We start from the raw sequence: 14,870 nt of genomic DNA, 5'->3' as shown, positions 1-14,870 counted from the left end.
CATGCAATGCACCAGATCTTTGGTACCTCAGTAAAAAGCACTTGTTAGAAGGAGCTCTGAATGGACATAACAGCTCACATGTTACCATGAGCTATTTCCAACTTAACTGTCAGAGGGAAAACACATCTCTTTTTAAGAAGTAATGGTAATATCTGTCTGGGGAAACTTCTTCCTACCAGCTGGTAGGCAAGTGAAGGACTTTATGCACAAGATAATCCCTCTAAGAAAAAGTTTTCTCTTTATATGAATGTCTTAGTTCTTCTTTCTGCCTTTAAGTCCTGCTAAGATTTTCAACAGCGCTCTGTGACAGCAAGTTCCACAGGTCAGCCCTATGAAATGTTAAAAAAACCTCATTTTTTTAATCTCCAGCTCTTAAGTCTGTTGCCTTTCAGTTTCACAGAAAGCTACTGGAACTCTAATGAGGTCAGTTAATGAAGCACAGCTAATTTATTTTCTATCATTTTCTGTGTTCTCTCACTGTCATGCCTTCTTTTCATGTTCTCTGCTCCCAATATTCAAATCCCTAGTGACATCAAGGCTTCCTATTTTTCTTACCTCTCCTTAAATTCTAGATATTATGAACATTACACTGAGACTACACCTCCAATGTACCTAATGAAATTACTGGTTTTCTCCTTCATTTGATCTACAAGCTTTGCTTACATAGCTCACCAATACCACACACATTTCAAATACTTGTGTTCTCCACAATGCTGCACAGGTCTTCCCCCTGAGTAGAAGAAGTGAACACAAAACTCTGGAACATGATTCCTGCCAATGCACACTCTTAAATGCAATTCGTCTTTGCACTCAAAAACTTTATCCGCCCAGCTTTGTTAACTTGTTCCTAAAATCATGAAAACTCTGACAAAGTTTTCTGAAAAACAAGACGTGCAATCTCTCAACTGCTGCCACACAGAGAAGAAGATGTAATCACCTCTGTCGGAGCTCCTGAACATACCACAGCACCGTCAGCAAGGGACATGGAGGGCATGACAGGGACACAAAATAATTCTTAACAATTGGTCAAGGAAACATCAACCATGTGTTCTGCTGTTATTATTTTTCAATGGTAAAAGTCAAATGGGAATTATAAGCAAGCTGAAAATCTTTTCTAAAGAGGTATTTTCTCTACAGCAATATTATTTTAAAAGAAAAGGCTCAAAGACTCATAATTAATGAGAAAAATCCTGTTTCCTTCACCCCGTATGTCTTGTACAACATTACCTTAGTTTTCTTTAGCATTTCCTCTCAGAAGTGATACATGTGGAATGCTCCAAGCATTGTTTAGGTTTCCCTCCAAAACTATAGTTCTATTAATATCAACACTCCTAACCGTGCATGACCTCCATTCTGTCAGTCCCACCTCTGGCTTGAGTTCTAATTTCTGCACCTGAGAAGAAAGGATGAATGCTCCTTGAGGAAGTGAGACCTACGTAGATACTGTGACCACCAAAAAAACCTTTGTTAGGAAAGTGTATTTTCCTTCATGGTAATGTAGCAGTATAATACCTATACAGATAATTATTTGGTGGAGGTCTGAAGCAGCTAAATTCTGTAACTCTTTTCTGGACTCCTCACCTATATGCTGCAACATTTCCTTGATCTACAAAACTAAGCTTTCTTCCACCAATAAAATGATTCAGGCATAAAAAATAAAGGAAATAAAATTTATATCCTCTTAAATATCAGTGTTGCATTAGTTACTAAGTCTCCAGATAAGTCAGAAGTCTGCAGTCCTGATATTCAGCATAGTGGAAAACCAACAGAAGGGCCCCGTAGCTATGCTCACAATCTGTCCTCACAAAACATCTGACAGCTGCAACACTAACAAAATTAACAGTGGATGAATTAGTACCAGACGCTAAACAGTTGTATAGAAAGACTCATCCATTCCTTTTCTTCTTCTCCCCTTCTTCAACCTGGCTACCCCACCACTTGATAAAATCAACACTCGGCATCATTTTTTTCTTCTGTTATTCATTAAAAAAGGCCCCACAGGTCCCCTTTCATACACAAGACTATGAACTTCATTCCATGATCTCCTCAGACTCTTAAAGAAGCAGTGTGCAGTGGAAAAGGACTGTGTTCCAGTTCCCTTACTGCTTTTGAGCAGTGAACATGTATCCACTTGCAGATTTGGGATCCCACAAAAGGACAGGCCAGAGGTGCAGCTGAACAAGGCCCTTCTTTACAGGCTCTCTGCCCACACCTAACCTCACTCCTATGTGCCTTTGCCTGCTCCTTTTAATGCCTCCCTTCCTTCCTGCCTGCTTTTCTTAGGTCTTCTTTCTCTGAGCACTTTCAATTTTTGAGTAAGGATGCCCAGTTCAAATGTTAGCATTCAAACTCTTGCATACTGCAACATCTGAAGCAAGTCAAGTCCTGACGTCCTACAGTGACATCCAAAAAAGCAACTCCATACATTAAAAAAAAGAAATTTCATAAGTATTATTCCAGCATTGAACTGGAAATGAGGGCAAGTATCAGGTGTTAAAATTATACAGCTACCTTTACTGTATCTTGGATCAACTGATCCAACATGAAAATATGTCACCATCCAGCTAGGAGATTGAAAAGGAAACAAAAATCCATCCAAACTCATCAATACCAATTTATCAAAATTTATATTTTTTTTATATAGAAACCAATTGTGTCATTTGAGAAAGGTAAGCATTTTTACAAGATCAGCCCTCTGTTACACATGAGAAAAACGTTAATAAGAAATCAAGTAGGTCTAAGTATATAAAGAACTGCAGCATACCATCACCTGCTGACAGCTTCAGCATTTCAACCACTCACATCTGTAAGAAACCTAGGAAGTGACTACGCTAAGTAATAAGTAAAACATCTGTATTCTGAATGACCACTCAGTGCGTGCATCCCCCCCATGTTTTGCAAGCTAAAAGCAACCACTGAAAATAATGTTATGGCAAAGGCTGGGACTGGGAAGACAATTCCTGGATCACTGAGTCCAATTCTTGGTATCACAGACAAGTTTATCCTATACTATCTGCACAATCTGCTTCATAAATTCTGTACTGAAGAAAGTTATGGTCATATACTGTATACTTGCACTGAGACAGCAAGACCTGTGATGCGAAAAGAATAAACAAAAAAATAACAATAATAATTTAAAAAAACCCTAAACCAACAAACAAAAACACCAACAAAACAAAAACAAACAAACAAAAAAGAGACTGCAACCGGGATCAGCAAACTTTTATGTAAAAAATAAATAAAAGAAAACTAGATAGCTGAGATTTAATACTAAAAATAAACCCAACCCACTGCTATGAAAAGTCTTTCCCCATGCCCTCCTCCCCAGCAGTTAACAGTCCTGTCTTTCTCTGATATATCTCTCTGAAATACGAACATTTTATTTCAGTGTAGTTCTTCCTTTTACGCTTTCACCTTCCCATCTCTGTAGGAAACCTGTTTGGACTTTACTTGTTGAATAGAAAGAGTTTGGGCTAATTCAATGTGAAGACCACAAGTAGAGCATGCCTCTAAGATTACTTCATTAACACAACTTTCTGGCAGGATTCAAGAAGCAGTTTTTACGGAGAATGCTGCAGTTACACAGACTTCTTCCTAGCTGGGACTCCTGTAATCACGCCATGCTCTCTTTTCCATTTCAGCTTTGCTGAAGAGTAGAAAGGCCAACTTTAAAAGATGAAAAAAGGCTTTGTAAACATGGCATGACAGAATACTGCATTCTCCTGCGTCTACCACTGCAGACTGCTGAATTTGCTGAAACTCCCCTTCTTCTTTCTTGTTTATCTACCCACCAATAAGAAAACAGTCAAAAACCCAAAAGCTTATCTCATACTTGTCCAACCCCTTATTTGACCCTGAACACTTAACTTCTTGTTAACAGGATGCAGCTGACACTTTTGATATTGACAACAGAGCTAGAGAAGTATTACTATCTATGTTGTGTTCCTCAAGAACAACAAAAGTAAGAAGTAGGAATGAAGACAAGAGATGGTAGAAGTGGGCAGATACATGTCTAAACAGCAAAATCCTACTGCCCACATTAAAATGTTTCCATTTTAGCTGGTAGTTAAAGTATATGCCCATTTTAAAAACCAAAAACAATAAAAGAAAACTATATAGCTGAGATTTAATACTGCTATACATCACTTGATGACTACAGAAACAGACACAGAGTAGATACAAAATAACTACCACTTTAAAAATACATATGCCATCTGAAGAGCACTGCATTGTCATTATTTCACAATGAATTTGCTAAGGTGGGCTTCAAAACATGTTTTATATCATCTTTTCCCTTCTATCCTTAACACTTACTGGGAAAAAACTACTATTGTTATTTAATAATTTCCCTTCCATTTCTCAGCCAAATTTTATCTTTATAATCACATTTTTTTAAGACAGCCTCAAAACAGGAGGAGGAGTGAGAAAACAACATATTTTTCTTCCCTATATATTTTCTTCCAGGTAGATAATGTTAAAGAGAGAACACTGCTGTTTGGCTCAAAATTGCTGTAAGGTCACTTTATACACATTTTCTTTTACAGTTCAAAAGGTAATTACATATTTCTTTACAGTATTCAATTGTCCCTGCTCTAGTCTAAAAGCTTTTGTTTCTTTAATACTGTATTTTAAATCCACTGCCCAGTAAGGTTGTCCTGGAAAGCCATGGTAGGAGGCTGCAACTTTCCTAATTCTCTTGCTGCAAAATGCTTACGGTTTCATAAATAATACTGCAGCAAATAAATATTATTATTTTTTAAATGTGAGATTCAGACATACCACCCTCCAGTTACTCTGATTCTACAGCTTCTTTTGCTTGTAAGTCAGTATTTAAATATTTGTATCAACTTTTAAATAGGTCTTCTACAGGTGTTTTAAAAAACAAGACTGTTTGCATCACAACTGAAAGCACCTACAAAGCACCACTGTAAACATTTTCCACACCAAGAAACAGGACTTTCTTTAGGGCTTGTAAGCTCTCCGCAATCTGGAGCCATATGCCGTTTCAGTACTGCTTCAAGTCCTTACTTGTTACACCCTTTTTAATTTTGAATCGATGCCAAGGTTAGACATCATTGCAGAAGTTTCCCATGTAAAATCTTACTCTTTTTTACAAAATACCTACATAACACTTCGCAGTATTAGCACAGCTTTATGCTAATACAAAACAAAACCTGAAAGGTAATCCTGTTTTCTTCAGTTTTATCATGCCCTCTTCTGCCCCCTCACACTCAGTTCAAAAACTGGACCATACATTACATGAAGGGCAGGTACAACCCTGGAGTACAAGTCCTGCAACTTTAAGACATTTTCTGGACTGCCCAGTAAAAATCCAATGGCACCTTAGAAAGCACAAAAGACACTGAACACTTTAGAAACACACCATTAAAAGTTAAAATTAAATGAATAAGTAAAAGATACTGACAATACATACTTTTGACATAACTGGCTGAATAGTACTTTGGGAGAAAGAGGACCTTTTCCAGCCTCCCTCATGCTGTGAAGGAACAAGAACATCGCTGAAGTCAAAGGTCCTGGGCTGGAAAGGTTTACCACCAAAGGATCCTTCAAAACAAAGGTAAAATACACATCAGATTTCAAAGACTTCTTTCAAGTTACTACATTCATGATAAAGAGCAATGTAACTTTGGTCTTAAGAGTGTTCTGGGGTTGCTGTCACCTACAAGATTGAAACATCTGAAGAGAAAGCTTATTGTTTAAGCCATAATAGTTGCAAAACCAAACAATTCTTGTTGAGAAAATTAGTGGTAACCAATAGTGATGGAAACAGGTATTTCACTGAGCCAATCTGAGTCTCACAAAAACAGACTGCCTTCCTGTATTACCTGCTTTACTCTTACTCCCACATGGCACTGAAACTCAGCTGGAGTGACAACCCAAGTGATCACCTCCGTGGGCCAGTTTAAGACGGTGCTCAGTGGCTCCCTGTTACTCTACCTTAGGAAAAGGGTGGCCAGCTTCTCTGACCTGTGAGCCACACACCGAGATTTCCACACATCCAGCAGACACAGCACACCCTGTTCTTCCAAGAACCAGGTGCTGTGAAGGCACCAGCAGCGGCTCACAGCGACCACAGACCACCAGCTCTCCCTAACACGTTCCAAGGTTCATACATAACCACAGTGCTCCCTGCTAGGAGGCCTGACTCTCAGAAAAACAGATTACAACAGCCAGACAAATGATTACAGAGTATGCCTCGTCCAGAAAGCAGATCCACACAAAATGTAAGCACTACAGATACACACAAATATAAAGTATATGCTTTATATACGCTATTGAAAGGTGGAAAAATGCCCCTTACCAAGCGGGAAGCTGCAGGTTTCTACATTACCTTAGTCAGATTACTGCAACCCTCTAATTTTGAGTTGAAAAATAAAAAAAAAGACCAGAAAACACAGTCTTTGTTCCAAATACCTTACTTACAGTGTAAGCATTGTCATTAAACAAAAAAATCAATCTTTCAACCTTATGGCGCTGCAAGTTTCGCATCAAGCATAAGCCAACATCTCACTGGCTTTCTAAGCCTTTGGGCACAGACAAGCTCCAGACCTCCACTGTGGCTCAGGATAACTCAGTGAAACATGTGGCTGCTCAGAAATACCACTGGAGGAAATAAAGACAGCAGTGCAGTGAATTTCACACTGTTCTTGCCTAGAAAGGCTATGAACATCACTTACAGCAACATAGAGAAATGTTCATCATTTCAGAGGTATCTGAAACAGGATATCACCCCTCTACCCTCACTGCCACCAGAAAGCTCCCAGCAAATAGCAGAAAAAAAAGGAAAAACAGAAAGAAGCAAAAGTCTTCTGTAAACACTTTGCTTAAAACAGCTGAGGGAAAGGGTTATTATCTTTATTGCCGACAACATATGAAAATCCAAGTCTCTTAAGACATGACAGGAACAGCAAGATATTCTTTGGAAAATAGCCACAGGAGTCTCTTTCCCATATGCCTGCAATGAGCTCAAGGACAAGAAATTTTTTCCTCAGTGAAATATTGCCTCTCTCATTTTAATCCTATGGCCTCTGAAGCACATAATAAATTTTACAAGCCTTATCAATGAAGGGCTGGGACAGACTGGAATAAAATATTTTATTAACACTTCCTAAAGCTGAATAGACTATTTCCTGTTCATATACGTTCATACTGAAGAAACTCAATGGCAAATAAAAATAAGCCAGCCTCTCTTACTTAAGGCCAGGCATTATTTGATATTTCAATATGACAACGTGAAAGCAAGTTATTTATTCCTCCTCCTCCCGGGCTGAATACTGACTTTTGTAAAAGGAATGAGTTCACAGATAACATAAACAGCTAAACAATTAAAAGGCAAAAGAAACGGGAGAGTAACAGTGTGCCTTTAACAGAGGTGTTACTTCCTGTCCTCCGGCTTCTTCCCACATTTCCCCAAATTTGTATTTCTCACTGCATACTTACCAGTTGAGAGTCTGAAGCATGACAGATTTTTAACTTTGTTCCTTTCTCCTTCATCTCATACATCAGTTCATTTAGTACGTGAGTCTGTGCCAAGTTCTTAAGGGAAAAAAAAAATCAAAATCCACAGGAAACATGCTGATCTTTCAATTACACAGTTTTCTTTAGTTACATATTCTAGCTTAAGGGACAGACAAAATCAGGTCTATTTCATAATGTATAACTGAGGTTTAGGTCAGATCACTAGAAAAAGCACTAGAAAAATCACTGATTTGACTTGTTTCTAAAATTGTATCTATTTCTTTTTCTGTAATTTCAAAATAGTTTCCTAGTAATAACTTTGTTATTTTTGTTGAACAACAAGATTCATTAATTTATTTTTTTTATGGTGAGGACAATAGTATCAGAAATCATTTGTCTCTTTTAAACTCTGCAGTCCCTCTCATCATGCCTCATAAAGCTCAAAGGTTTTGGCACGCTGAAAAGCATTACCTCCCTGAATTGAGGAGAGAGAGAAACCAGCTCAACATTGTTTCTTTAGTTTTTATTAACTTTGACTGCAGATCCCTCTGTCTCTGCGATGCTCCAAGTACTGACAGATACCAATTTGCAGCAGATCTACTCCTTATAATTTTACTATTTGTTTACTGAGTCTTGTAATCAACACTATAAACACAAGGTAAAGTGTGCCAGTGCAGAACACCTTTATAGCAGTTTTCCCTCATTTGTTCACTCCTGCCTGCAGACACAGAGATGTCTCTTCAGCTGACAAACAATGGGATGGTCCAATATAAAACCTGCTAAGGCTGCTGCTTTTTTTGTTGGATTAGTTGTATACTCAACATCAATAGAAGTGTATTAGTAAAGCTCATTCCTCTTATTCTATCATGAAAAAATCATAATCAGTAAAAGTAATTTTATAACTGTATCCATTGTAGGGGCTTAAAATCACCACAATTTAGTGTACACACAAAGTACCACTATTCACAGCACCAGTATTACTCATGACTCAATTACCTTGCATTACTCATGACTGCTAATGCTGAACTACAAATAAAACTACATGCTAGAGTACAACCCACACACATATGCAGTGTGTAAAACACTTGACCTTTTCACTTGTCTCATTACTGTGCAAAATGCTACTGATCCAAGAATTCTTTTTTTGCTATAACAGGAAATATTCCTTGGATAGCAAGGAGTAAAAAGAATTTGAAAAGGACCTTCAGAAAGCAGAATGAAGACTGGTAACTCAGAACCTTTTCTGAAGCCCACAGATTATACAGATTTAGTATTTCTGAAATCTATTAAGAGAAAGTGGTATGATCTTTCCATCTTACCTGCATGACAGCATTAAAGAAGCAAGTATTTCCTAAGTTATTTATTCCTTTAACTGGAATTGATGCACCATTACCAGAACTTTTTCCTTTTAGTATTTCACTTGTTTCACTGTTTTCTTCACGAAGACGTAAGATTTTTGATGAACCTATAATTGAACTATAAATTAATATGACTACGTAATTGCACAGTTTTATCAATGTAGTCCTTCCACGATTATGTTTATCAATCTTAACATATGTGGAAAGATACCTTGACGATACTCTAAGATGCTGCTTTATGCAATCTCACCAGTTAAAGCCCTTGTGAGGGAGGAAAATCCCCAAATCCCCTCCCAACAACTTCATACATCCAACAAAACCTTCCACAGTAATCATACTCTCCCATAAGGCTGTAACTTCTAAAATTATGCAAACAATAAATAAAGTAAAATGAGCTCTGTTAGTTTGTTAACAATAGGCAGTGGAGATATACATTCCCCAGACACATTACAAACTCCACACAAAGGCTGCTTTTTGGTGCATTTGAAGAGAGGTAACCAAAAGTTACCACCTGAATGCTGCAAGTCTTTATCAATTATTGTACTCCATTCCAATTGCCTTGTCAACAGCCCAACTGGAGTCATTATCAGTTTGCTCCAACGTTACATTTGCTCTTCAACCCACCTCCCTTTGTTACAGCCTGAGGACTTGCTAATACAGCCCACATACATACAATGCTAGTGTTTTAATTTCAAGTATCAAAAATCTGTAAAACTATGCTACCAGTATAACATCCACATAATTCCCTGCTTCCCTTATTATTTAATAGATAAGGGCAGCAAAGTTAGACAGTCATTAACTTGTAGCCTAGAGGTAATGGAAAGACTTGAGATAACAATATTTAGCCTTGAATTCTACTAGCAACTTTCATATTGTCATGGTTGCAGGACTAAATATGAACATTACTGACATCTGCAGTGTCTTAAATATTGATTAACAATGCATGTCAATGTAAACGAGTTATGGACTTAATAGATGCCAAGAACTGTGATGCTACAATCTCTGTCTTGACATATGAATTCATATATTTGTTCTAATGAGTTTCACATTGAAGTCTCATTAAAGTGTTCTTGAGAAATAACTAACAGACCTATTTACGTTAATGAAATTCTCATGCCAAAAGGTTCTTTTATGTACACTCCTAGGTAGCTTCTTGCTTAGAAGATGAAAAACTATAATTACATAACGAAGAAATTGAAATAGCTGTTGTATCTGGAAACAAGCCTCTGAAGCAGTCTCCCTGCACCCTACAGTACCATCAAGGCATACCTATTCTTCCAAATTGTATCAGAGTTTGTCAAAACACAATTAGAGGTGCTTTGCTGTTTAAAAACATATTTAAATGTTCCTGCTAATACCGCTTACACAGCTTTAAATTACTCTCCACTCAGGTGGAAAATTAAGACAGTACAAGGGCAAAGCAAAAGACTGAGTTCTTGAAAAAGGCAAGTGGTTTTGAATGCTACGACAGGCAAACGAGCTGCTTACACCCTGCTCACTGTTTCATGGGCTACATGCAGCAACACCTTTTAACAGGCATGCTTAAAAGGGGCACGCTCATCCACCCACACAGAGCTCCAGAACGACCATAGTGCAGGAATAGGAGCTCCAAATATCTGCAACTCGAAATCATTGCTCACTCTCAAAAGTTTAATAATATAAGTGGAGTTGTTCTCCCCTCAGAGAAGTGGGCCATGCAGAGTAGCGCAGGGGAGAAGAGATGGTTAAAAAGGAAAAAAAATAGGGGGAAAAAAACCAAAATTGTGTAAATAATTTGTGTATTAGTATACCACAGTTGTTGCATTTATCCATCGGCATTCAAAAACATCTGGGACAGCATCTTAAAGTAAACAATGTTCACAAGGCCATCTGGACAAAACTGCAGGCAAAAATTAAAGCATAAGCATATGGAAAAGCAGATTTTTCTCTTCCCTTTAGCAGTACAGGATGACAAATGTCAAACCTAGATCTGTCCACGCTTCACTGTGCTACGCTTTGCAGCACCACCTGGCTCTCCTTGCACAGCCACCAAATATGGACAGCACTGCCACAGCGGACCATATCTGCAGGGCAAACTCGATAAAAGCATTTCACTTCATGGTTAAATGGCAGCTTCACACAAGTAGCAAGGTTCCATTTGCTGAACCTTACATATAAATTATTTAAGGGAGGGAAAACAAAGCCAAAGCATCCAGCTTTGCGATAAGAGCTGGATGAATACGCAATTATAAAACACAATAAATGAGAACCAGACATACGATTACCACAAAGCTGGATAATTAGCATAGGGATAAGGAGAAGTAGCAGTAAATTGGGAAAAGGCCTGGATGTTGTTATCGAAGTCTAGGAATGTCCTTTCACTCAGAAGGTTTTAATTACTGCTTCTTTATTTTTTAATAATTTTACAAACACAGTCCACATGACATTTCACTAGGTTTTTTTCTATCTGTGAAAAAGTCTTGAAAGAAAAGTTTTGTTTTGACATTACAAACATTATCTGCTGCCTTGCTTATAAGACAGGTATTTTTAAGGACATAGAGCCAGATGAGGGACAGCAGTTTTTAATTTAGCTCCGCTCAGTGTCCCCAGCTCAGTGATAAATGACAGACAGGCCTGAAGCTGAATGTTTACTTGACATGTGAAGAGTTGGTCAGTCTTAATAGGACATGCTGGTAATGACTGTGATAGCTAATACTTCTACAGATTGGGGCTGGAGGGTCCTTCTGCAAGATTAACCCAAGGCTACAAGCATGTTATTAATCAAAAGGCTAATATGTAATTTTTTAAAGTGAATTTGCACTGAACAGCTGTTTCATGGAGTCTTGCCGGCTCAATCTTGCAATCCTGTAATATTTTAACAGGCATGCTTTTGGATATGAAAAGTGACTCTTAAGCCAGTATAGACACAACAAGGATCCCAGCAAAAGGATTCCATCAAAAGGGCTGTCATCTGCTGCTGCCCACAAGGACCTTCAGCTCCTTGCCAAACAGGAGAAACAGGAGAAACGAAGTAGTCCAAGCCATCCATCCACATGCAGTAATACTTCTTATAAAGGACCTTATTAACATTACTGAGAGCAAGGTGGGTAAAAAGCATAGAAGTAATTAAATTCATAGACTAGTTTGTATCCATAGTTCATTATAACATCTTTCAAAGAACTGACGTGGTAACCCTCAACCTCTGTCCTTCTCAGGTAGTGTGAACATCAGCCCCACACAGGCCTGTCCCTCCACAGCAGAGACTGTGCCTGGGGCTCACACATTCCGGCTACCCTGCTGGGCTCTTTTTGCTGTTTTGCTGCAGAGGGGCCCTCCTAATCCAGTCACACAAGGAAAACTCTCGCCCAAGTTGTGCCTTGACCACCAAAACCTCTTTTTCCTTTGACAAAGTGTACCTGGCTATAGAGATGCCCTACCTGAGCATTCTGCCAAGACCCATTGCCCAGCTCTCCACCAAATTCATCACACCCTACTGACCAATTCTTCGTAGGCCTCATAGTCCCATCATGACATCCACCTCCAGCACTCCCTCCTTCAGCCCTCAGACAGCTGCATTTGTGCATAGACACAGCCTCCATGCTCAGCAAAGCTTCCCGACATCACCCTGCTCTCCCCCATGCTAGAAAACTCCCTTCCCACCAGACCCATGGGAAAGAGGACAGCAGAGACTGATCCTCTACTACAGGTTTTTACCTGCCACCCTTTTCTTGCCACTCTTTTGTTTTGCGTACTTCTGCTCACTTGTAGTCTTATAAGCTCTCAGGAGGTGGGGAACATGGTTTTGTCCCACAGCTGCACAGCACCAGCCCCGTGACTGAGATTCCTAAGCCCTGCATTAACACGGGCAATGATTCATTCCATGAAGCAAAGCAAGTTACGGGACCAGGTGTACAAACACACATGGTGCCAACACATCCACTTGCAAAAGATGTCCAGAAAACTTATCGTGTGTTCCCTATCCATTTGCTTTGCCAGTATTTCAGACACTTCCAGTGCACGTGGACTTCTGTGCCGCCCTTGCTGAAACTGAGCTGTGCCTGGGGGTGCAGATGGTATGCAAGCAAGAAGATAAATGACATCAGAGTAAGCACTTTTGCTCATCTTTTCAATTCAACTTTTTTTTTTAATTAAAAATGAGAGTTCCAGGAACACTCACTTTTATGCCAAGGTCAAGCCTTTCCTATTGAATACAACTCTGGTACTTCAGCTGAAGGTCTTCACAGTAAAAACAAGGTTAATAGACTGCCTTTCTTTTACCAAGTTCTTATCATGTTGTATTATGAAATGCTACTAAATTGTCTGGCACTCCTTTTTTATTAAAAAAAAATAGATTTTTTTTTTTGTTCAACACTGTACAACAATGAGAATCTAACCCTTGGACAAACAGCACAGTTTTCTTCTAAAATGGTCACTAGCTATATATTTTAAAAGCCCTATTTCTCTTGCAGTGTTACAATCATACCAAATTAATGATCAAAAAACTGCAATTTTATTTCTCTGAATCTGACACAATGTTATAAACTAAAGACATCTGCACAGCTAAAGAGCAACCTATTCAAGCACAGGTTTTGATCCTCTGCGCTCAGATGACTTGTGCTACACCTCACAAGTAAGGAAGTACATGGACAGGGAAAGGAAAGAATCTGTGAATAAAAATGACAGGATGCCTAAAAAAAGTTTTTACCATTCATTCAGTTTTCATCCCTTTGCAGGGTGTATAATTAACCGCAGCCCCTAATACGTATGCACATTTGAAAGAAAATTTATGACCGATAACAGAAATGTCTTTTTGCTGAAGTGTATTTCAGATTTGGAGACTCAATATATTCTGCTTTACTTTGCTAGTTAATTTTAAATAGACAGAATGGTCTTACATGACTCCGACGTACATGTAGTAAAAATCACTTATGAAATAATACAATTTTTTTTCAGAGTGATCCTTTGTCAACTGCTAATACACACAGATGAATGCAAATCTAAAAAATTATTCATCACACTGTTTTTACACACAAGTGAACAACTATTACTTGTACTGTAAAATTATATATATTTTTATACATCTGTTATTAGATGTATAAAAATAGAAATAGATTTATTAAAATAGAAATCAAGTTTCTAAATTTCATTTATTGGCAAATCTAGGCAGCTAAACTTACTAGCAAAATCTCATTCCTCTGCTTGACCTTCCCAACAATACATTTAACTAAGAAATTTGAGAATATATATTCTTTCTTCCCATTCTATTGCCACACAAACCAATTTAATTAACCGCTCTATATAAACCATGCAATCTTACATCTCCACCGACATCTAATTTGGCTTTTGTAAAGGAAAATACGCATAATATTCACTTTGAAGACTGCAAAACAATTTGTTTTCTGCAGCAAATGAGCAGACACACAGATTGCAATGTCTCAGCATGGTTCCTGTGTACTACATGTGCATTATGTCCATGTGAAGCTCACAAGTGTGCCACACGGACAATACTGCACCTGCCTTTCTGTGGAAATCATCATGGCCTGCTAACCTTTTCCACAAAACAAATTTCTGGGTGGTACACCCTGGAAAGCAATCTTGCTTTATTCTTCCATCTTGTGTCCAACATGACCTCTTAACCAAACAGACTCCTTTAAAAAAAAAAGGGGGGGGGAGGGAGGGGGGGAAGCAGGCATTGCTGGGTACAACAAACCATAGGATCAGATGCGAAAATCACACAGCTGCAAGCATTCTTTTGGGAACCCAGCACTGGGATTTATCTCAATCGCTTAATGTAATTACAAAAGTCAGTCATGTAGTAGTAATGTAATTTGCACATTTTTACAGCTGAAGTGAAGTTGAATCTTTATGAGAGGCCGAGTGAAAAGCAGGGATCCTGCTGCCACACTATTCCACCACATTAGTACCAAATGACAAGCATTTTGCTTTTGTTTATTTTCCAAGATGCATTAATTAGGAAATCTATATAACCCTCCCTTACATGTTTAAACTGATTATTTTATCTTTAAATGAATCCTGCACTTTTGAGAACTGAAA

At 38.3% G+C, this 14,870-nt stretch overlaps 1 protein-coding gene across 1 annotated transcript in view; it reads right to left on the bottom strand.

Annotated features, from left to right (window-relative positions):
* Nucleotides 1-14,870, bottom strand: part of USP45 (ubiquitin specific peptidase 45) — a 51,003-nt gene that overhangs the window by 21,850 nt on the left and 14,283 nt on the right. Inside the window, 5 exon segments of the mRNA XM_027901950.1 lie at nucleotides 5,255-5,308; nucleotides 5,310-5,342; nucleotides 5,435-5,565; nucleotides 7,462-7,557; nucleotides 8,799-8,944. Coding sequence (XP_027757751.1) covers nucleotides 5,255-5,308; nucleotides 5,310-5,342; nucleotides 5,435-5,565; nucleotides 7,462-7,557; nucleotides 8,799-8,944 — 460 coding nt within the window.

This window comes from Empidonax traillii, unplaced genomic scaffold (assembly GCF_003031625.1).
Source record: "Empidonax traillii isolate 1590-97213 ecotype Southwest subspecies unplaced genomic scaffold, ASM303162v1 scaffold826:size277384, whole genome shotgun sequence".
NCBI lineage: Eukaryota > Metazoa > Chordata > Aves > Passeriformes > Tyrannidae > Empidonax > Empidonax traillii.
This window is presented reverse-complemented; position numbering and strand designations above follow the sequence as displayed.